Genomic DNA, 23,070 nt, shown 5'->3' on the forward strand with positions numbered 1-23,070 from the left:
CTAGGACGACAAAATCAGTGGGGTTTGGAGAAAGAATATAAATGATAGTAAATAAATCTCATGTGAACTTTTGGAAAGTACAACATCAAAACATATTCCATAATTTAATTTGATCCCCACCCAACACCAAAGGCTATAAAACCTTACATAAGGTGCAATTGTAAGTTGTAACATAAATTCCCAAACTTACCTACATTCACTAGATTGAGGACGTTCATTACCATAACAAGGCAAAAATAAGTTGTACTTCGGCACAATATTAGAGAAATAATGTATGAATATGAAGAGGAAAAAATTTGTGTGAGACGGTCTCACGGATCGTATTTTATGAGACGGATCTCTTGTTTGATTCATCCATGAAAAAATATCACTTTTTATATTAAGAGTATTACTTTTTTTTGTAATATCGATATGTTTAACCCGTCTCACAAATAAAGATTCGTGAGACCGTCTCACAAGAGACATACTCATATGAAGATGCTCAACTAATTAGAGAGTGAGCTTGTTGTTGTCTCCACAAAATCAAGCACAGTTCGAGATAATTAATGTACAAATATAACAATAATCACCATCAAGTTGATTAAATTTGGTATCAAATAAACATTATTAGGTATCAATGGTGAGTGTCGTCTAACAAGAGACCTACTCATATGAAGATGTTCGACTAATTAGAGAGTGAGCTTGTTGTTGTGTCCACAAAATCAAGCACAGTTCGGGATACTTAAGGTACAAATATAACAGTAATCACCATCAAGTTGATTAAATTTGGTATCAAATAATAATTATTAGGTACCAATGGTGAGTGTTTGAGGTCTAACCAATTATCATTCTAATCAATATCATTACTTGTGATGGTATTTTCAATTGGGAATTGAAAATGTGGCTTTCGAAGGGAAAAAACATCAAAGTTGATGATCTAAGACAAGATATATTGACAAACACTTCTAGATGTGTCGAAGTTTGTCAACGACTTGGAAATTAAGCACTTTTGCTCACAACGCTTCATTTTGATAATTTCAATTCTCAAGTGCTCAAAGACATGAGCTATATTGTCAAACACTTCCAGATGTTAAGCACTGATTAGAAAACAATGAAGAATCAAGACACATAAATGAATTTCGAGCTTTCGATCCAAATTACAAAAGTCAAGACTCATATGGATGTGTGGCTTGATCATCTACAGACTACCCTTGGCAGGCATCTGTAAGAAATTATAAAGTATATGTAGTGTGGTGATACCAAAAAGAAGTAAGATTACAAAAAACTGGAAGAGCATCAAAGAAAGCATGAAAAAGCCAAATATGAAGGAAAGAATGCTTAAGAAAGAAGAAGACTATATGAGGAAGCCACTAAAAAAAGAGGCAATGGTAGTGGAAGCAACGGTTCAAACTTTAGAAGATAATTTTTTTCTTTTCCATACGTGTAATAGAATTTACATATTTTTGTCCTTATTATAACAATGTCTTTTCATTCACTCAATAAAATACATTATTTTCTTAATTGTGTTTGATTTTGTACTAAATGTATCATATGTACTTAGTCTAGCAGCTTAATTTTGTCATCACTAGAAAATGAGGAAATTTTTGGTGTGAAAATATCATAAATTTTGGTGATAACAAACATTATCAAATTGTTTCAGGGTCTAGCTGCTATTTACGAGTATTTACAAGTTTCTAGCAGGACACTGTGAAGTCAAGTCGGACTGTATTATCACTGATTTATAATTCAAGCTTCGTTTCAAACTGCACTCTGACCGACCCGCATCAGAAGACTTAAGCCGCATATTAATCCTAGTTGAAATCTATAAGCTAAATTATCACTGTCACATATCCAACAACACCCGGTTGATAACAATGTCTCCTAAAGTCAAAGACGAAACAACTTTTAAGAATCCAAAGACGTCTATCCCTAGGGGCATTAAATGGGATATGCTATTAAGTAAAATTTGACAAAGCTCTCTTGTCGGATGTCAGTAAATATGATCGTTAGAAAGTTTCTAACAAGTGGAGACTTCCGATATAAATAGGCAGATTCAATATTAAAGAAACCACCCACAAACAATCATAGACCGAACTTACTGAAGTTAATCTGCTATCTACAAGATCTCGATCAATCTTATTATTTTAAATAACAAGATGCTCACATTTGCACACATTTATAGTCAATATTTAATCACCAAAGATCTACCGGTGCTATCTTATCAATTCTAGACGTTCAAATTTATGTTGTATCTGTTAGAGCATCCGTATAACACTCATCACCTCATCAAAAATCGTAAGGTCCACATGCCACATACACATTACATTAACACATCTATTCTCTCACATTCATTTTAACATTCACACTCATTATTTGTAGGTCTCGTTGTCCACTCATTCATCTTACTCTTACTTTAAATTAAATATATTCAATTTCAAATTTTTTAAGAAATTTGAATTATTATTATTTTATATTAATAATAATAATAATATGTTTTTATATATTTAATACGTAAAATCATTTAATTTTATGAGTGTCATTTATTTAAAATTAAAAAATTTTATAAACCTAAAATAAAACGGTACAACATAAAATAATAAATAACAATTGCATAAAAATATTAGAAAATAAATTAAACTTAAGAGAAGATGCAAAATACTAATTGATCGGAGAGTTACATTAACGAAAATGAAAATTACAATAATCGAAAATTACAATAACTGAAAAGTACAAATTTGAAATTTAAATCAATATTCATCACGTGTGTGGGGCCCATGTTCAGCGACGGTTTTTGAAAATCCGTCGCAAATAGCGACGGTTTATCACAAACCGTCGCTAATTATCTTTTTTTAGAAAAAAAAACTGACACAGGGGCGTTCATATCTCTCATGTGAGTGGGCGTCATTGGATAACACCCTTTTAACACCCAATGCGGGTACCCTTAGAATTGAGGGTTCCAAAAGACAAGGAAAACATTTAACTTGTTATTGTGGTGATACTAAAAGTTTTGTTCTAGGTCATGATAACCATGTGTTCTTTACTTTGAGTTTTATCTTCATGTCTTCTTTGATTTATTGATCTATGTGATGTTTAATAGATTGCTTGCATTGAATATATCTTATTTGTAAGACGGTCGGATTTGGTACGAGAACAAAATAGATTTGGTACTTTTGTGATACAATATAGTACTTACTATTAGCTCAAATTTAATAATTGAATTAATATGAGAACGAGGTGGATTTGGTACGAGAACAAAATAGATTTCTTTGATTGATCTCCTTAAGATGTTTGATAATTAATATAGCTCAAAATTTGTTTAAATGGGGTTTTCATAGTTATTTTTAACAAGATTGACATAATAATAACATGTCCATTTATTATCTAATTATTACAAATTGAAACTTGAATTAGGACTACTCAATCATTGTCTAATAATATAAAATCATAGTATATTGGTTCTCAATTTATGAATAATAATACCCATTAATGGTCAGAATGATCAAATTATTATAACATAAAATTTGGTATGAGAATGACTTATATTGCTTTGAATTGATCCTATTAAGTGAATCATTGATATAAATAAACTTAAATTGAAAAACTACAATATTCTGACTGTCGATTGTACTACTTTAGAGAGTTATTTACTCAAAGTTATTTCTCAATCGCCTTAATTATCCAAAAGTATGGTCAAATTCATAGAATAAAGATTGTCAACACATTGAAACAAGAAGCCAAAATAATATTTTGTTGTCAAAAATGGGTGGGAAAGAATAAATGTTGAATATATTACCAATTTTATTCAATGATAAAAAAGAAGAGGTTTCAATTTGAGGAAGATAACATTTAAGAAAAATATATTATAAATAATAAGATTAATACATAAAAAATAATAAATTAATACTGATGATTATTAAAATGACATCACATAAATTATTCTAATTGTTAATAATGTATTCCTTATTTTTTCACTATTAAAATTAATAATGAGAAGAAATAATAAGAATAATAAATGAAAATAATCAAAAACATGTAATATGGATAATAATATTAATAATGAATATAAAAAATAAATTAATAAAGGTAAGAAAAATAATATTTAACACAGTTTATCAGCTCAACTTCGGTAAAAGAGTTCATGTGCAAAGAATGTGATAAAATAAATGTAATTTCGATTTTTTTTTATTTAAACGTGGAGTTAAAACTAAAAAGTTTTTGAAATTAAAACTCATATCAAAGATTATCTGACATGTGGAATGATGCTTAATTGAAAGACAAAAACTTGTGTGAGACGGTCTCATGGGTCGTATTTTGTGAGACGGATATCTTATTTGGGTCATCCATGAAAAAGTATTATTTTTTATGCTAAGAGTATTACTTTTTAATGTGAACATCGGTAGAGTTGACCTGTCTCACAGATAAAGATTCGTAAGATCGTCTCACAAGAGACCTACTCTAATTGAAAATATGCTTTAAGATTTATTTGGAGTTTTTCCTTAATTTATTCATGTTATCTACGATACAAAATTTTAATTTACGGATTTAAATTCATATCGGTTCTCTTATTTCTCTAGCCATTTTTATTATAAAACCACATGTTTAAAATTTGACATTGATGCTCTATAAGAACATAACTTTTTATGTTGATGTTCTTGAAATGCAAATTTTTAACTTTATGTTGATGGTCTCATAACTTTTCGTTTTAATTTGACGTTTCTGAAGTAGCAAATAATTTAATTCTATATTGGTGTTTCTGAAATAATACGACTATATTTTATATTAATGATCTTGTTTTGTGTTGATACTTTTAAAATAACAAAAAGTCATTTGCATTGATAATCTTGTAAGATTCAATATCTAAATTAGGAATGACAATGAGGTGGATGTGACTAAATCGGAGGCTTGCCCCGCCTATTCTTTAGACCTACCCCCGACCCCAAAATTCAACGAGCCTAATATGAGTTCGACCAGCAAATCCACCAAATTGATATATTTTCCATCTCAAGACTTCCACACAAAAATAAATAATTAAATTATTTAATATTATTCAATATATTTTTAAAAATTAAATATTTTTAATTAATAATATGTACCAAAGGGGTTATTAAAACTCGATAACAACCTTGAATCCGCTTTAAGATTTGTTCTGCAACCTTTTGGTTGAATTTGGAGGCAAATATTTTAAAAGCGTCTTTAGTGTTTTATAAATTAAAAAAAATAAATATGTTTTTTATTAAGATCTTTGTAAAATATTTTTAAAAAAAATAAAAGATATTTTCTAAGTTTTTTTTTTTAAAGAACACTCGAGAGATATTCATTGATAATTTAAGATCGAATTGAAAGCAATGAAATAAATCAAAACATATTATTTTTTAAATATAAAAACGTTGTTATAAAATAATTGTCATATTTGTTTTTAAAACAATTTTAAAACATTTATAAAAATTTTGTAAAAAATATTTTACAAGTACTTATCCAAACGAAACTCTATTATCTCAATGGAATTTCTCATATCCTCTTTACCAGTAAAATAAGGGACGATGGAAAAAGGGAACTATCACGAAACTCCATGGTATTTCATTACATTGCATGAAAACATACAGCATGACAGCAATGATGCAGGCTCCATTTGATTTTAGAGAGCTTGTCAGATTATTTAGGCAACGGAAATGTTCCCACGATACACCAGAGCAACAGAGGGTAATCTGCGGTAATGAAATGAAACCGGATGACTTGACACGATGTTCATGTTAGGCTGATAGAAGTGGCGTAGGATTGCAGAACAGTCAAAGCTTGCTCTGTCGTAGCTCTGTTTCTAGCTCGTCTGACCCAGTCGTCCACAATCTCACTTGCTTTGCTGTCCTTAACCCCGTTCTCAAGAGTATCCGCTGCTTCACATACTTTGCCCTGAGCTAACAGACTCTCGACTCTATTAAAGAGCGATTCTATTCCGTCGCCTGATTGGTCTACCTCCTTGACCTGAACTCAGTGGTGACAAACAAGATTAAAGTTGAATAAATGACTCGATTATCTCCTCAAACTTTCATCAAAATGTACAGGGCAGTAAGGAGAGAAAATGCACCTTCAACCAAGAAGCAATACGAGCCAATGAATGTGACAATATCCCACCACCGCCTGGTGGGATTAAGCTGAAGTGCCTTAATGTCCCCTTCAAAGAATCAAACTGCAAATATGCAACACTATTCAATTATTTTGGACGGGTAGGGATCTTGACAACAAAAAATAAGTGTTGTACATGACATCAAAAATAACACACACACAAAAGAAGAAAAGAATAAAAAGCATATGCACCAGTCAGCAGGACAAATAATGGGAATACAGTACGTAACTATGCAATTGGATAAGAAGAAGAATAAACGGTCAAATTAAACTGATGTTGAAGCCACAATATGTAATTTAATGTGATGTAATTCTAGATAAAGAAAAAATTAAAAATTAGACATTCAGATGAAGCATTTTCGAGATTATTAATAAGACATTGACTATGGCAACATTCAGCGTTCTAGACGGCCATTCAGCGTTATACAAGGCGGCCGCCTAGCGCCGCGGCGGTTGACCACGCCGCCTTTGCCTTAGGCAGTAGAAGATGAGCAGGGGCAGGCGCATGGGCTGGCGAGGCGGACAAAGTCAACAAAATTTAAAAAAATCCCAATTATTAATACACTTATTACACCCTCTTCACAAACATAATAGCCCCACCAGCCCAGTCACCCACAACCCCTCCTCTTTCGCCTTGAACCGCCGACCACTGCAGCCGCGAATCGCCCGGCGCCGCCACCAACCCACTAGGTTAGCTCTTTTATAGGGTTTGGGCGTAATCTTTATTAAATATATTGTTAGTTGCATTTACATATTTATTTGCACATTTTATAAATCTTATTGTATAAAGCTTATTTTTGCATAAACATCATTTTAATTTAATATGTTGCATAAATACTGATAATCATTTATATCTGTCACAAAGAATTAAAATAACTTGCCTTGTGATTTAATTGGGGTAAAGTATCTGTGCCGTATTTTTTCGTTTCTTCAGGAAGGGAAGATAGAACTAAAGCTATCAGTGAGTCTTTGTCAACGCCTTCAAGATGAGGGTGGAGGGCTTCTATTTCCTTTTGAATTGGCAGCCCTTTGGACAATGCATCTTCAAGAGCTAATGCTCCCTGCAGTCATTAGACTATTAAATCTCATGTCAATCAAATGAAACAGACTACTTACGGGACAAAGAATAACTTTTATATTGTCTTTCCAGTTTTTTGCAGCTTCTAATGGATTAAAAACAATGGGAATCATCAAATAACAGTTTTTAACCATATGGATATCACCAAGTAAAAACTCCTTAATCATGCCACATTGTCAACACCAAATTAACGAACAAATCTCATCAAAATTCATACGAATTTATGAGGAAAATGTAAAAGAAAAAATATCAATTACAATCCCAACTTGATTGATTGATGTCTAGGCCATGCAAAAGCTGAATTCTTTCAGAATTATGACATTAATGTTAAAATCAATAAATTAAGAAATGAAGAACGAAACCAAAACGAAGCCCAATTATAGGACATGTCTAGAAGAATGAACTTGTAGATATACTGTAAATGAGGAGATTACCAGGGCAAGCTTCTGAACAGAATGACTCAGGCGAGCTTCTTCTGATTGTGCATAAAATGCCATGCACAAGGCATTTATCTGCCAATAAAAAGAAAAGAATAAACAAACGAAAAACTAAAATCATCGATCATTTTTCCATAGAGGTGGAAGGGGCTTTTGATATCCAAAAGCCTTGTCTTTTTTTTTTTTTCATTTGTGAGCAAATCCATGTACGGGAATGAACAAAAGAGATATAAGGAGGTAAATGCATCCGCCCATAATACGGATATTATGACAAAAGAACCACAAGTTTATCCCTCCGTTTAATGTGACACTGATGTTGATCCAACTTTCCAGTATGTTACATCAAGAAGAAACTCAGATGCCTTGAATATGAGAAGTCTCCAACCCCCTCCCCCCCTTCTCTCTCTCTCTCTCTCTCTCTCTCTCTCTCTCTCTCTCTCTCTCTCTCTCTCACACACACACACACACACACACAGAAGAATCAGTCACTTTTATCATACACATGACAAATCCAACATGATTTTTCATTGGAGGTCCCCTGACTGCAAACAAATTAAGCAAATAGACCTTCGATGTAATTCTTTGAATGGAAAGGAGCAGATAAATTACACAGCCACTGAACAACAGATGTGTTGCCCAAATTGATGTTTGCAGATAAATTTTCACGAACCTATTAGTTATGCAACAAGAAAACTTCAATATTTAAAACAAACTAAAATGTGGTTTTTGAACTTCTACTTTTGTATGGATACTCATTGGGTAAAATCTCACGCAAAAAAACTGAGACGAATTTAATTTTCACAATGTTTTTTATTGGGCAGCACCAACCATCAGAATATAGAACTTGATATTTGTTTAACAAGATGGAATTATGTCAAAAACATACCAACTTTTTCAATATTATCTCATCATCATTTTTATGCTCAACTATATGAGAAATACTTATAATTCTTCCTAAAAGATAACTCAGAATATCTCGAATCTCTAAACTTCTACCTCTACCAAATACAATTACAGAAAATATTTACTTTCCATTATCCTCACCGAACATCAGATCCACAGTTTGCCTTAGTATAGGACAACATCAGCATCTCAGTAGTTAAAATATTACTTAACACCATTTAATTGTTGCATCATTCATCATCAGCAAGAGCTTAAGCAGCAACACAATTTTTTAACAAGTGTTACGAAAATAAATTTCTTTCTTGTTTTCCTCTCATTAAGTAGCTGCATCGAAGTAATCATATCCTTATACGGGAAGTCAACAAGTAATATACATGAAAATTTGCTTCGGCCATTTTTTCAATCTGGGAAGCTTTTTCACTCGCAATTGCTGCAGCAAGATCAGCTTTCGCTAAATCATGCATTTTCTTCAGTTTTAGTTCCGCTTCCGCTTCCTGCAAATGGCTGCAGTAATAAGTCCACGAGGCAAAATATCTATCATACAGAAAACTATGTCTAAAAACAATACAACATTACTTTTTCCTCGAGCACTGTTTTGAGTTTTTCTTCGAATTTTTCTTGAAGTGATTTTAGAGAAGCAGCTGCTTTTGCTCTTTCCCTGACTAATTCCTGAAAATTTTCAAACAGAAACTTTTGTAGTGACAAAATAAATATAATATTATTGAAAAAAACAATAAGAGAACACAAAAAAGAAATATAGTTATCACTAAACACATGGATCTGCCCAAAAATAGATAGGAAAGGTGGAGAAAAAACAAAAATCCTGCATATGATGTAAATGAGCAAGGCTTCTACAACAGTTGCCATCACGATTTTTTGCAATATAGAGCAATTATATCGTCGCATTAGCATTCTGCCAGATGCCAAGCAAAAGAAAGAATTTTTCTAAAACCTTGTCAAGGATGGCTTCTTTCTCAGCATACATGAGTTCCCTGGCCCTTGCATCCTTGAGCTCCTTTTCAAACTTTTCCTGGATGATTCAAACCACATATTAGCTGAATGATGCGCAGCTCAACTTCAAGCTACTCAGTAAGAAATTCTTCGGGAAATCATCCGGCATAATCAAAACATAGAATTTCCATCTGGGAACGACTGAGTCACCAGTAATGTTTGGCCAATACGATGAACAAAATAATGAAAACTTTTACCCTAACCTTCATCGCCTTCTTATCCAGCGCAAAAGCATGAGCATCTATCTCTGCTTGCCTTTTCTCAGCAGCATGTATGGCTTGCAAAAAGTCAAGAACCAGTTTCCCATCCTTAGATATGTAGCCATCATATGCATCCTCTATTGCGGAAATAACATCCTTTAATTCCAAAATAAATGTTAAAACATATGAGGGATGAACACATTCCAATTTTTTAAGGGAAAAATGAAGTGAGAAAGAAATTGTTATGCAATATAAACAAGAAACAGTGTGAAACTTGCTCTTTTTAAGGGGAAAACTTTATTTATCACAACACCTACACTTTCTCTTTTGGAGGTAGCTGTAGTAGGTTCTTCGATATTATCTCTTAAGTAGTAATCATCAAGAAGGGAGCCAGATTTTTTAGTGCCATCACCCCGAACAACCTACCAAAAGTTACTTCACAAAAATTGCGAGCAGTGCGCACAAAAAAATACACTGAAAATGGTGCTGGGGACATTTATGATCACCAATCAAAACCATAGTTTACCTCTTGCACATCCTGAGTGGTGATTTTCTCCTTTAACATAGGCGTGATCCCAATTTCTGCAGGATTTTCATCAGCTGATGTGAATTTTGGGATGATGTCAATAACCTTGTACTGCTCTTCATCAGGTTCTATCTCTGGCACCTTCAGGTCAAAGCTTTCCTCAGATGGTTTACTAGTTGCATCATCTGAGAAAAGGTCGCCACCAGGAACATTAGGCAAATCAACATCTTTAACAAGATCAATATTTTCTTGTGATGGTGGTTCAATATCTTTTACTTGGATATTTATATCTCCATCAGCACGTAATGAATCTTCTGGTAGATTTAACTCTGAACGCGTTTCAGGATCTTTCTCGGTGTGGTCCGCATTAGAATTTTTTACATCTGTATCCTGCAAGCTGTTCTTAGAAATTGGCTCACTTAATTCACCAGCTTGAGGATGTGCAATTTCTTCTGCCACTTCCTGGGTGTTTTTATCATTAATCTGAACCTTCACGTGCTCACCAGTGCTTTGCTGCTCCTTACCAATGTATGTATCAAGATACCCATAATAATAGGCTGCAAGGACAGCAGAACCCAATGCGAGACCTCCGGTAATAATTTTTGGTCCATGACTTTGAGATTCAGGGACATTGCTGCCTGAACCAGGCTTGTGTGATTCATTTTTCTGAGAAGTGGACAACGTCCTTCTGGAATAAAGATATGAAGGAAGCTGCAAATTATACCAGTGTTTCAGCAGATTATAACGCAAACCTTTCGATCAATCAGCTCAATGGTGAGACATCTATTGCCATAGTTGTGGCACGCTACATCAAGCATTCCTTCTTATCCGTCTGTCGTGTTAACATAATATTAAAGTTATCATTCACATTCATCATCCACACACTGTGATCTTTTATAGTGTCCCATGCATTCTAAAAAACCAGTCAGATAGAATAATAAAGTGAGGAGGAAAATTATATTCTCAGTAACTGATTGAATGAATTACATCATTGATACTGTAAAATAAATGGATTGAATAATCTATTCGAGAAGTTGCCAATGACATCAGCAAATAACAAACCTAAATTCTACAGAGAGCTATTTACATATCCATACAATTAGTATTGTTCTAATATTTTATCACAGTCAGGCACTATGATCCTTCTTTGTGCTTCATGCATTGACATTATTACAACGAGCACTACTACTAGTATGACCTACAAGTCTCTAGCAGCAGAGGGCAGTAAACTCATTGAGTAGTAAATTCTTTTCTTCTACCTCTCATTCCTGATTGAACCTCGTGACCACAACCAAGGAAGAGATTCAAAATAAACCGAAGTACCTGACAGCTGAAATGCACCGACAAGCATCTATAAAATGCTTCAGTTAATCCTGAATACAAGATGGACAGCTCCCAATTGTTTCTTGGCACACATTTGATACTTTTAAGGTTTGACAGTATCTTGTTACTTTCAGTTAGCGCTTTTCGATGACCTTTAAACGGCTAACGATAATGTACACCGACCAACTCATCAGGAAAATTTTCACCGTATTTGTATTTCTTTTCTAAAATTTATTTCTTATCTCCCGATAAGAACATAACACTATCATTCATATTTATTTTATTTCCCCAAAACATATTTCACCCTTTTCAGATTCCCCAACATAATCACTACTTTTAACTAAATTTTTCCTCATAAACCCAAAAACATTCCGTTATTTTATTACATTCTAATCCAAATATTGTTTTAAGATTTCAAAATTTTCACCCCAACCATTTCCTAAATGATTTGACATCTACCCTAACAATGCCATTCCCCTAAAAAAACCAAACAACGTTTTATTTTCCTCCTCCGTTCTTCAAATATTTCCCCAAAACTCCCAAAATAAAGCCTAAAATTGTGATACTTTTTTTCTGGCACCAATTTTATATAATGACAAGCCTCAATGTATGCCTTTACATATTCTACTTCTATGTCAGCCTAGAAGGTAACAGAGTAGTTTAGGGTTCAAAAGCTGCCTCGAGTAAACTTATAATTTGTTGCCATAAACCTGAAAATTGATGCATCATTAAATAAATTACAAAAAAAAAAAAATAATCACGGAGAAATGTTTGAAACTTTGAAAGAATATATCAAAACAAATACAACAAAATGCTTAAAAAGACTGAAACATTAAATCAACTTGATTAAATTCAGTCAAGCAAAAATGATGGCACTGGCATAGAAGACTGTTAAGATACATTCTTTTTAGGTAGCTACATTTGATGATTAAAGTTTCAAACACGATTCCCTAAAACTATCATGATATAGACTTCAAACAAAGAGTTATCAAACACGAGATACATAGCATCCAATTATATAAAGAAACCCAAAGAATCATTTATCATGATCTCATCTTGATAAAGAAAAAGGTGATAAAAAAACTTAGAAGGAAAGAGTTGTCTTCCAATTTCCACAGCAATACTTCACAGAAGACATGGAGAATTTGAAAAATGAATAACGTGCCTGAGATTTAGTTCGCAATGGAACACCTTTAACCGAAATACGTGACGCCAGTTGCAAAACTGACCTACAAAAGTTAATGCCGAGATGATTACGATAACAGTAAAACCCAAATTTCAACAAAATTAACCAGAATACAATAAATTTTCAGGACTAAAAATCTAAAACGTGATATATTCGCTCACTTGCGTAACATTTTGGATTCACTTAGCTCTGTAGATCAGGCGGAGTGCGGCAGCAAAAGGGCGGAAATTGGGAGGTTTTGTGTTCTGTTTATTGCAGAGGCAAAAGCAAACACAGAGGGTCTGAAATGAAAATAGTCCGAAGAAAACAAGAATCCCTTCGTTGTATGTTGTAAAGGAGAAAACTACAATTTAATCCTCGTACTTTCTTAATACTAGTTAATCTACACACGCGATATGTTTGTACAGTCTTTTTTATCATTATCGATGGACTAAAGTAAAATTTAACAAATTATGGATAGACTAAATTGATATTTGAATTATTGAAATAAAAATAAAAATGTGTGTTGAAATTAAAAACAAAAAACGAAAGTGTAATATTAGTATCATATAACAGTAAAATTGGAAGAAAAAGTCAATATCCTTCCTAAATGGTTACTATAATGTCCTCAACTTTAATAAATAAAATAGATAAAATAAATTATTTTTAGTTCTTAAACATTTTAAAATAAATAAATAATTAGTCGTCACCATTAATTTTATAAATAAATATTATTGTAAAGACTAATTTATGATATTTATTAAAATCCGAGGACAACATATGAACATAACAATTAGTAATCTAAAATAGTACGAAATGATAATTTATAAAGATCTTCTTATAAAACATGAAAAATACTTAATTATTTTCAAGATTAAAATGATATATAAATTTTTTAACATGAACATTTCTTAATGGGTTTTTTTAATCATTTCTAAAATAAAAAATTTATATAGTTTTAATATCTTTCATGTTAACTGGATTCGATATCGAATAATATATCTAATTATTTAATTTTGTTTAAAAGTAATATACCAAAATAGATATAATTTTATTTTTGTCAAGATATCAAATATAAATATGTAATATATAATTATGTGTGTAAATATAAAATATTGATAATAAATTTAAAATAAAATTAGATAATGGCTCGTAAAAATTTAATCCTAAACCTTTCAATTTTAATTCTAATAAAAAATCATAAAAAATAACTAATATTTTAATTAAAAAATAAGCTTAGTTACATGATTTAAAAATAATAATATTCTAACATCCATCGTTTCTTAATTTTAAAAAGTTTAAAATTTTAGTGCTCTTACATTATTTTTTAACAAAAATTAAATTTATATTTATAAAAAATATAGATAAAATTTAGTTGTCAGCTAAAAAAATTTGTATTTATGGAATATTTTTTTATAGAAGATAACTCATTATTTATAATTTATATATTTTAAATTTATTTATTATATAAATTTCTAACTAAAATTTTTAATCAACTTTGATCTTTTTATCTTAGTTTTTTTGTTATATAACTTATATACAGATTATTATAAAATTTTTGTTTATATATAATGATATATATTTTATATTTATATATAGTAAATATGTGATTGTTTGTGTTCTTTATCTTTATCGCAATTTCAGTTTCAAAATATATTTTAGTAAAAAAGTATGAAAACTAAAATTATGTTTTGCTACTGTAATGAACACATTATTGTTTACTTAATCAATTAATTTTTAAAAAAATGTGAGATATGATTTTGTTTATTCAAAAATAATATAAATTTGATGTTGGATCGTCGTAAAAGCGTATGATTCAATTGTCCAAGTCGTTTGTGTGGTGGATAACTGGATATATAATTGGTGGGTACAATAATTGTTTATGTTAAAAGAACGATCGAACCGTAGTACTTGAGCTGTTGTTCGGTTTAAAAGATCTGAATTGTACCGTTATCACCAACTCTAGGTTTTAGTAAAGCGGCAAACGCTCGTTCCTATAATTGATATCATAAACAAGGCAACGAGTTCGATTATTGTCCATGCTGGAAGAACGATCGAACCGTGGTTTTTGAACTGTTATGCGGTTTAAAATCTTTAAGTTACATAGTTACAATCGACTATAACTTTTTGTAAAACGATAAATGTTAACACTCAATCACATACATTATTTTGCAAGTTAGAAAAAATAAATTTAAAAATATATATATATATATGGGAAGCAACTTAAATTCACGAAGCGAAGGGACCAAATGGCAATTTCATTAAATACTGTGCAATTTCATCAGATACTGTGCCCTATAAATGCCCTTCCGACTCACATTGCTGGAGCAGTCTTCGTTAGGGTTCTATTCATCCGAAATCTGCAAAGCCCTAACATCCTCCGCAACAATGGTAGCCGCCAAGAAGACTGTACGAATCTTCGTCCCTCTCAGTCTCTCCTTAGCCGATTAATCGTAGCCCTTCTATTTTCTTTGGTCTATTGATATGAATACCCTGAATTTTGGGTTGATTGATTGGTTTTTTTCCCTGTATTTTTGTTCTTGCAGAAGAAGACCACCGAAAGCATCAACAGCAGATTGGCCCTGGTGGTAAAGAGTGGGAAGTATACTCTTGGTTACAAGACGGTGCTCAAAACTTTACGTAGCTCAAAAGGTAGTTTCAATTCCTTTAATTTGTGGTTTATGTATTATTGTTATTCAGATTTAATGTTTTTTAATGTCGATGAGCCGTTCTTTATTATTTTACTGCTTACATTTGATTATTTGGGTTGATGCTTTCACGAACATTGGCGGGTGATGGGGTAGTTTTGATTACGGATGTTTAATCATTTGGGTTAATAACTTAGGGAAATTGGTACTTATCTCGAACAACTGCCCTCCACTGAGGAAGTCAGAGATTGAGTACTATGCGATGCTCTCTAAAGTTGTCGTTCACCATTATAATGGAAGTAAGTGCTGAACATTCATTTTCATTTGTCTTTCTTTTTAATGCGTGCTATCAAATTTTGTCTGGCTAATTAATTTATACTGTTCAATAACTTATGACTGATATTACCGTCGGAGTAAACTGGCTGCAGTTAATAGGATCAAGTCAACTGAAAGACAATTGTGAAATTTTATTTGATTCTAAACTTTGATGAAGTAGGTCCCAAATATCTTAGGATGTTTTGCCTTGTCCGATTTTGTAAATGATATTTGAATCCTTAGATCAATAGGTCTTAATCCAAAGCCCATCTAAACACATTGGCTCATTTCTTATTCATCTGCTGAGGGTTAGGATGTTTTGTCTTGTCCGATTTTGTAAAAGATTTTTTAATCCTTAGATCAGCAGTTTCTGTATATTTTAATGCAACTCCAATCTAACCACTAATTGGCTCATTGCATATTCATCTGCTGAGGCAATTTGTTAATTTCACTTTAAATCACCCGATACTGATATACTATTTCATTTGTAATTGTCCTGGTTATTGCCAATTTATAAGTGAATATAGGATTTGAGGCGTTATATCCCTTTTATGTTCACTGGTTTCTTTCACATGGATGACTTTTCGTGGGTCGATTATATCTGTATTATCTTAGAGAGAGGCTTGATCTCCCTGTAATATTATATACCTTAATTTCAATTTCATATGTATACAGTTTTGTATCCTTGTTAAACCCCATTTCCTGGCAGTTTTATTTTATAAGAAAAGTTTACGAGTTAGAGAAATTGGATGGGCAAAACTTGGAAATTCGGTTGGACTTTCTTTATGGAATACAGTTGATGAAAACCAAAAGTAAAACAAAGCTATCGGTACATTTTACTCTATTTTGTTTTTTGGAGTGGCTAAATTCTTTATTGAAACTGCAATTAGTAAAAAAAGATGATATAATATTTTCACAAAAACCGAAGTGACCTGGTAAGCTATCACACTTTACCTTTACTCGTCTGAATAACCGTAACGTTCTTTTTATGGGGGATATGAACTTCAAATTCTTGATAAATCCACTTGTTTGCTGCTATCTACATAATCGTGGTCCTAATCATGTGTTACTTTCCCTTGAATATATTTGTGGATGGCAATATGGCATGTACTGTTGTATATTAGTATTTGTGATGCCTGATGCTGTGACACTCCATCTTGTCAAATTACTCCAAAATGGTCCTGCCGTGTGCGTGTGGGTTGAAATCCAATAGCTTAGGTGCTATCGGTGTTATCAAACTACCTATTTAAACTTTTTGTCGTGGAGTTGAGGGTAACTTCTAGATCAAGTCAAGCATTTTGTAGTTTGTATTTAAGTTGTAATTTGTGGTTTTGAGAATGAATTTTGAATTTGAAGCAATTTTTTGGGACCTTTAAAGTAATAATTATTTCCAGAAGCAGCTCAAGGCCTTGAAGGGAAACATTGAGAAATAATTGTTTTAGGTTTCCTGTGGTGGTTGTGTTCTGAATTGGGTTGGAGGTTTTTATGATCAAGTATCATGTAGCCCACCACCCTCCTCCCCCACCACGCTTAAGCCCTAACTAAATCTTTCATTTGTGAACATCCAGACAACATTGACTTGGGAACTGCATGCGGCAAATACTATCGTGTGTCATGCCTCAGCATCATTGATCAAGGTACCACACATTCTCACTGCATGCACTATGCTGCTTTTGAAGGGGCGCCTGATATAATCATTTGTTTCTCCCCCTAATGTAGGTGACTCAGAGATCATAAAATCATTGAGCGGTGAACATTGACAACCTATAGAATCTTTTTATTATTCCTTGAATCTAGCTGTTGGATTTCTTAGCAAAGTTTTGTCATTCGAGTTTTTCCAGTCCTTCGGAACACATAACTCCGGTTAAAAACCGGAATCGGGTTTGACAATATGTTCCATTTTTTTTGTATGAATGTATGGAATGCCCCAGATTTTTTTAATGTAGTCATTCTTTGTTGCTCCTGTGGATTAATGAGAGATAATTGTGTGATCGGTTGATTATTACATCAAATGGTTTTTGTGAGTAAAGTAGTGGTAAGTGGTTTATTAATACGTTTGGATGATTGAATGGATGGCAAGTGGCAACTTAGTTTATTTTATGAAATTTGGCAATTTTTCACCCTTGTAGAAAATAATTATAAAATTGTATTCGAGACTACACTTTAATCTAACTTTAAAATCTCTCAATTCATCACAAAATGTCTGTTAATTCTCCGTTTTCTTCTCTTTTTTTCCATCCAAACTCTAGCATATACTAAATGCGAAGAATTTTCAAAATCGTTTCAATCTTCTTTATGGCTTGAATGATAAATGGGATTAAGTTGTCAGCTGATATCATCGCATGCTCGTATTTTAATTGCTTGGCGATGATGTAGTGCTTGTATTATTAGCTACTTCTGTAATTTAAAGTTTAAATAACACCACAGAATGATCGATAACCATTATAGACAAAATTCTCACTTATTTGAAATTTGTAAGCATGAGAACACTTTCAATTGCATATTTGTTAGTATGAGTTGTCACGATTTTGTCTATAAAATAATAAATTGTGATATCGTAGGCTATAGTCGGTAGTAAAGACACAATTTTATTTATTTATATTCGTTACAGCACAGAGAATACATATTTGGGTGCTGATGGATCAAGCTATTAGGCTCATGAATCTGGGTAGATGAGTTTCTATCTGCTGGTGTTGTCTCATATCTCTTAAAGATTAGTCTTATAATTTCTTTACCTTCGGTCATGTACTCAGCAAAAATATTATTACTCTTTAAGATTTGGCGTTACTTTTTATGACCTACCTAGCCAACCAGATCAAGCGACGTTACGTCAACAGCCTGACGCATGAGAACTTCTCAAAAGATCACCAATTTCAGTATTACTCTCGCTCATACATGCTTAACTCAACATTCCCCTTCCAAGAAGTATAGAAATATGCTTCATGGAATACCTGAACTCATGACCTTACTTTGATACCAATTGTTATGATCAAACTATTACTACCCTACATCAAAAGCTATAGTTGTTAATGAAGACGCAACTTTATTTTCTTATAATCATGGCAACACATGGTGCACCTACTTGAGTGCTAATGGGTCGAGTTGTTAGGTCCATGAGTTCGGGAAGGTGTGTGTTTATATGCTGGTGTTGTCTCATATCCTTTAAAAATTAGTCTTACCATTTTCCTACCGCCAGCCCTGTCCTCAGCAAAGACGATATTACTCGTTAAGATTTGGTGTCACTCTTTTATGGTCCATCTAGCCAACCAAATCAACCGATGCAACGTCAGCAGCTTGACGCATGAGAACTTATTAGGATATCACTCATTTTAGTACTACTCTCGCTCGTGTACGTTTAACTCAATATTCCCCCTCCAAGAAGTATAGAAATATGCTTCTTGGGATACCTGAACTCAAGACCTCACTTTGATATCAATTGTCATGATCAAACTCTTACTGCCCTACGTCAAAAACTATAGTTGTTAATGAAAGCGCAACTTTATTTCATTATAATCGTGTCAACACATGGTGCACTTACTTGAGTGATAATAGGTCGAGTTGTTAGGTCCATGAGTTCGGAGACATGCTTGTTTATCTGCTGGTGTTGTCTCATATCCCTTACAGATTAGTCTTACCATTTTCCTACCGCCGGCCATGTCCCCAACAAAGACAATATTACTCGTTAATATTTGATGTCACTCTTTTATGGTCCACCTAGCCAACCAAATCAAGCGACGCAACGTTAGCAGCTTGACGCATGAGAACTTCTCCGGAAGTCACTAATCTCAGTACTGCTCTCTCTCATTCACACTTAACTCAACATCCCTCTCCCCTTCCAAGAAGTATAGAAATATGCTTCTTGGGATACCTGAACTCATGACCTCGTTTTGATACCAGTTATTATGATCAAACTCTTACTACCCTACATCAAGAGCTATAGTTACTGGTGAAAACGTAACTTTATTTTCTTATAATCGTGGCAGTATATAGTGCACCTACTTGGGATCTAATGGGTTGATTTATTAGGTTCACAATTTCAAATATGTGTGTGTTTATCTGCTGGTGTTGTCTCATATCCCTTAGAAATTAGTTTTACCATTTCTCTACTATCGACCATGTCCCCAGCAAAGACAATATCACTCGATAAGATTTGACGTCACTCTTTTACAATTCACCTAGCCAACCAGATCAAGCGATGTAACGTCAACAGCTTGACACGCGAGAACTTTTCAAGAAGTCTCTCATACCAGTACTATTCTCACTCATGTACGGTTAACCCCAACACAATATATTGTAGTGCATTATATCTTATAACAACATTACCACCTTGAGAGTATCCGTAAAACATACATCCCTAAGGGGAAAAAAAAGCATCCCTAAGAAAAGTTAAAAAGTCATCATATATATATATATATATATATCCAAACAATACAATTTTAAATATAAGGAATAAATTTTTTTAAGAGTAAAATAATTTGCAAAAACAACTCTTATTTTTAAATCAACTAATTATTAAATAAAAAAAAGTATTTTCCGCCAAAAAAATTGTTGGCTCTTAACCAAGGTCTTAAAACATGTTATATATGATGAGTGAGTCTCATGTGAGACCGTCTCACGGATTTTAATTTGTGAGAATGACCCATATTCACAATAAAAAGTAATACTCTTAGCATAAAAAATAATACTTTTTCATGGATGACCCAAATAAGAGATCCGTCTCACAAATATGACCCGTGAGACCGTCTCACACAAGTTTTTGTCCTATATGATATCTAGAAAACTCGTTTTAATATGTTTGTATACAAATATATTTTCTTGGTACCCTAATATTTAGTTAATAAAATCATAATAAATATAATAAATTTCAAAAAAATATCTGAAACTTGGTCAAAAGTCCCAAAATATGTCGGAAATCGGAGGGCTGACGACGACACTGCCAGACATTCGACGCGTGAGTCTCACGATCCACAATAAGGGCGTATGGCGCACCTCGAGCCGCCACGTGCAATCAGGCTTCGGCCGGTAAGTCGGCCGTTTCATTATCTACAACTTGCGTATATCATTTCTTCAGTTCTTACCATAATTAGTATTTTCTAAATGGTAAGCATATTTTTTGGAAATGTACACTAATTATAATTAATTTTCTAATGTTTGAACAAAAATTACATAAACCAAAATATATACAAAAATGACTGATATTATTAAACATATGATTATGACTCTAATAATGAAATTTCGGTAACACACTATTTAAGTGTGACACAAATCGTTGAGAATTAGAAAAACTTGTCAACATAAAAGTTGTAGATCTCATCAAAATACATATCTTAGAAAAGCCTTGGCTGCGCGTGATGGTCTGTCGGCAAGCCACACGTCGACACATCATGCGCGTGTACTACATGCACTGTCTGGAACGACGCTATTCCAGCCACCGTCAATTTTGTATCGATTTCTGATAATTTGGCCAACTTTCATTTTTTTGGGAATGTACACTAATTATAATTAATTTTCTAAGATTTGAACCAAAATTACATAAACCAAAATATATACAAAAATGACTATAATATTATTAAACATCTTATTATAACTCTGATATATGAAATATCAATTTTATTGTAGTGTTAAGAGTTCATTTAATTTACAGACTATCAACCGATCTCTGACTGTAAGTTACAAAACGAGGTTTCTCTACAGCGAGTTTTATGATAAGGTTTTCTTACGATTTATTGAAATAATAAAGTTTGACATTTTGCTTACAAAACAACAGTAAAATTTCATAAACTAGTTATTTATTCTTATATTGCATTATGTTGTTCATTTCACAATTTATTAATCGTATTGTATTGCATATTTGATTTTCTAGATTGTTATTGGTTCTAAATGATTATTGATCAACTACTTGTTGACTGAATGATTGGAGCCCTGAATAACGATCTATCCAGTGGATCCACTGGACAACGTCGCTTCAACCCAGAAAGTAAGTCCAATGAACAACGTTATATGGTTCATCTGAACAACGTGACTTCGGTCCGAAAATATGAGTTCAACTTGGCTCGTAAATGATTGATTGTACGGAATCTTACTTGAATAGATGGGGGAAAATGCTACACCGAATGTTGTTGGGAGACACCTCTTTATCCCATTATATTCACTCCTGAGTCCTGGACAGTTACTGTATTTCATTTGACAAAATATTTCTATACGATATGTTACTATCGATACATGTCATCTCATATTGAATTACTTCATTTCATTCGGCGAAATATTTATGTAACGTAAGTTACTACAGATACATGTCATCTCATATTGAATTAATGCAATGAGATATTACTGTTAATTTGGCTTGTTATAAATATATAAGTCCGATTTTATTCCCTCGCTAAGTCTCCAAAGACTTAACCTCTATTTTTCTTCTATTTATTGTAAAATTCATATACTTGATTTCAGTACTCTAAATAGGAGAAAAAAAATGAGAAAATGAAAAGGTTGCTTAGTAATACCGTGAAATTTCTGCTGAATTAGTATTTTTTATCTTTTGAAAAGTCAATGATTGTACATACTTTCGCAACTGTAAATATAAATTGATAACGATGATATTACGATTTTGAGGGCCCGCAAGTGTTAAAATCGAAATTTATATGTCGATTTCATATTTCATTTGTCAAAATCGAGCCGACAAAAAAAATGAAATTTAATTTAGTTGATAATTTTATTTAGATTATATATTTTGTTAGATGATATTTAATGAATTAATGATTTTTTTTAATATTTAGTTGAGTGTTATTTATTTAGTTCATTTAGACTTTATGTTTTAAAGTTTTACTAAAAGATTAACTGAAAAATAATATTATATTTTGAATTATGTTTTAATTACTAATTTAAATAATTATCAAAACGAATAAACCGAGCCGAAATAACCAAATCGTTTTGTAAAAAACCGAAACGAACAGAAGTAAAACGATTCGAATATCTGATTATATATTTTCAAAACCAAAATAAAACCTAAAATCAAACCGAACCGATCGATAACACCTTTTCTCCCACTCATGATGATATCTGGGTTGAAAAAGAACGTTGTGTACTTTTTTTTTTATAGATTTTTTGACCGAGTTTTGTTATTTTTTTTCGTTTGAAATATCTCATTTTCCTCGATTAGATACTAATTCTAAAACCATTGGAATGGTGTCTTATTTATATGTGAACTTCATATCTTAACCCCAAGATGACAACAACACTTGTCAAACTTGAATTTGAAAATATACAACCCACTCACTGACTAGATTAATTACACAATTATATTCATTCTTTCAATTAGTCAATAATAAAAATATATAAATAACTCATGTTTATTACACATTTTACATC

The 23,070-nt window shown here is 32.3% G+C and overlaps 2 protein-coding genes across 4 annotated transcripts in view; one reads left to right on the forward strand and one right to left on the reverse strand.

Annotated features, from left to right (window-relative positions):
* The window catches only part of LOC140963830 (large ribosomal subunit protein eL30-like), an 81,628-nt gene extending 64,031 nt beyond the window's left edge, over window positions 1–17,597 (forward strand). The window contains exons 2-6 of one of the 2 annotated variants that reach the window (XM_073423249.1): window positions 15,099–15,151; window positions 15,289–15,394; window positions 15,588–15,689; window positions 17,274–17,342; window positions 17,425–17,597. In XM_073423249.1, the coding sequence (XP_073279350.1) occupies window positions 15,131–15,151; window positions 15,289–15,394; window positions 15,588–15,689; window positions 17,274–17,342; window positions 17,425–17,465 (339 nt within the window). In that variant the 5' untranslated portion in view covers window positions 15,099–15,130 and the 3' untranslated portion in view covers window positions 17,466–17,597. Of the gene's footprint in view, window positions 1–15,013; window positions 15,152–15,288; window positions 15,395–15,587; window positions 15,690–17,273; window positions 17,343–17,424 lie in introns of those variants that run through there. The other variant, XM_073423248.1, reaches the window with a different exon arrangement.
* On the reverse strand, window positions 5,470–13,073 carry LOC140964487 (MICOS complex subunit MIC60, mitochondrial). Of its 2 annotated transcripts, none has more exons than XM_073424325.1 (12): window positions 12,925–13,073; window positions 12,743–12,806; window positions 10,264–10,965; window positions 10,046–10,150; window positions 9,732–9,884; window positions 9,470–9,547; window positions 9,094–9,186; window positions 8,892–9,011; window positions 7,612–7,689; window positions 6,981–7,160; window positions 6,062–6,163; window positions 5,470–5,958 (listed from the first exon to the last, which is right to left on the reverse strand). In XM_073424325.1, the coding sequence occupies exons 1-12, from the start codon at window positions 12,933–12,935 to the stop codon at window positions 5,725–5,727; spliced, it is 1,920 nt and encodes a 639-aa protein (XP_073280426.1). In that variant the 5' UTR covers window positions 12,936–13,073; the 3' UTR covers window positions 5,470–5,724. The 2 variants fall into 2 exon arrangements, with proteins under 2 accessions (XP_073280426.1, XP_073280425.1); XM_073424324.1 differs by having other exon boundaries at window positions 10,255–10,965.
* Window positions 17,598–23,070: the final 5,473 nt, after the last annotated feature.

The sequence above is a fragment of the Primulina huaijiensis genome, chromosome 18, assembly GCF_012295235.1.
Source record: "Primulina huaijiensis isolate GDHJ02 chromosome 18, ASM1229523v2, whole genome shotgun sequence".
Taxonomy (NCBI): Eukaryota; Viridiplantae; Streptophyta; class Magnoliopsida; order Lamiales; family Gesneriaceae; genus Primulina; species Primulina huaijiensis.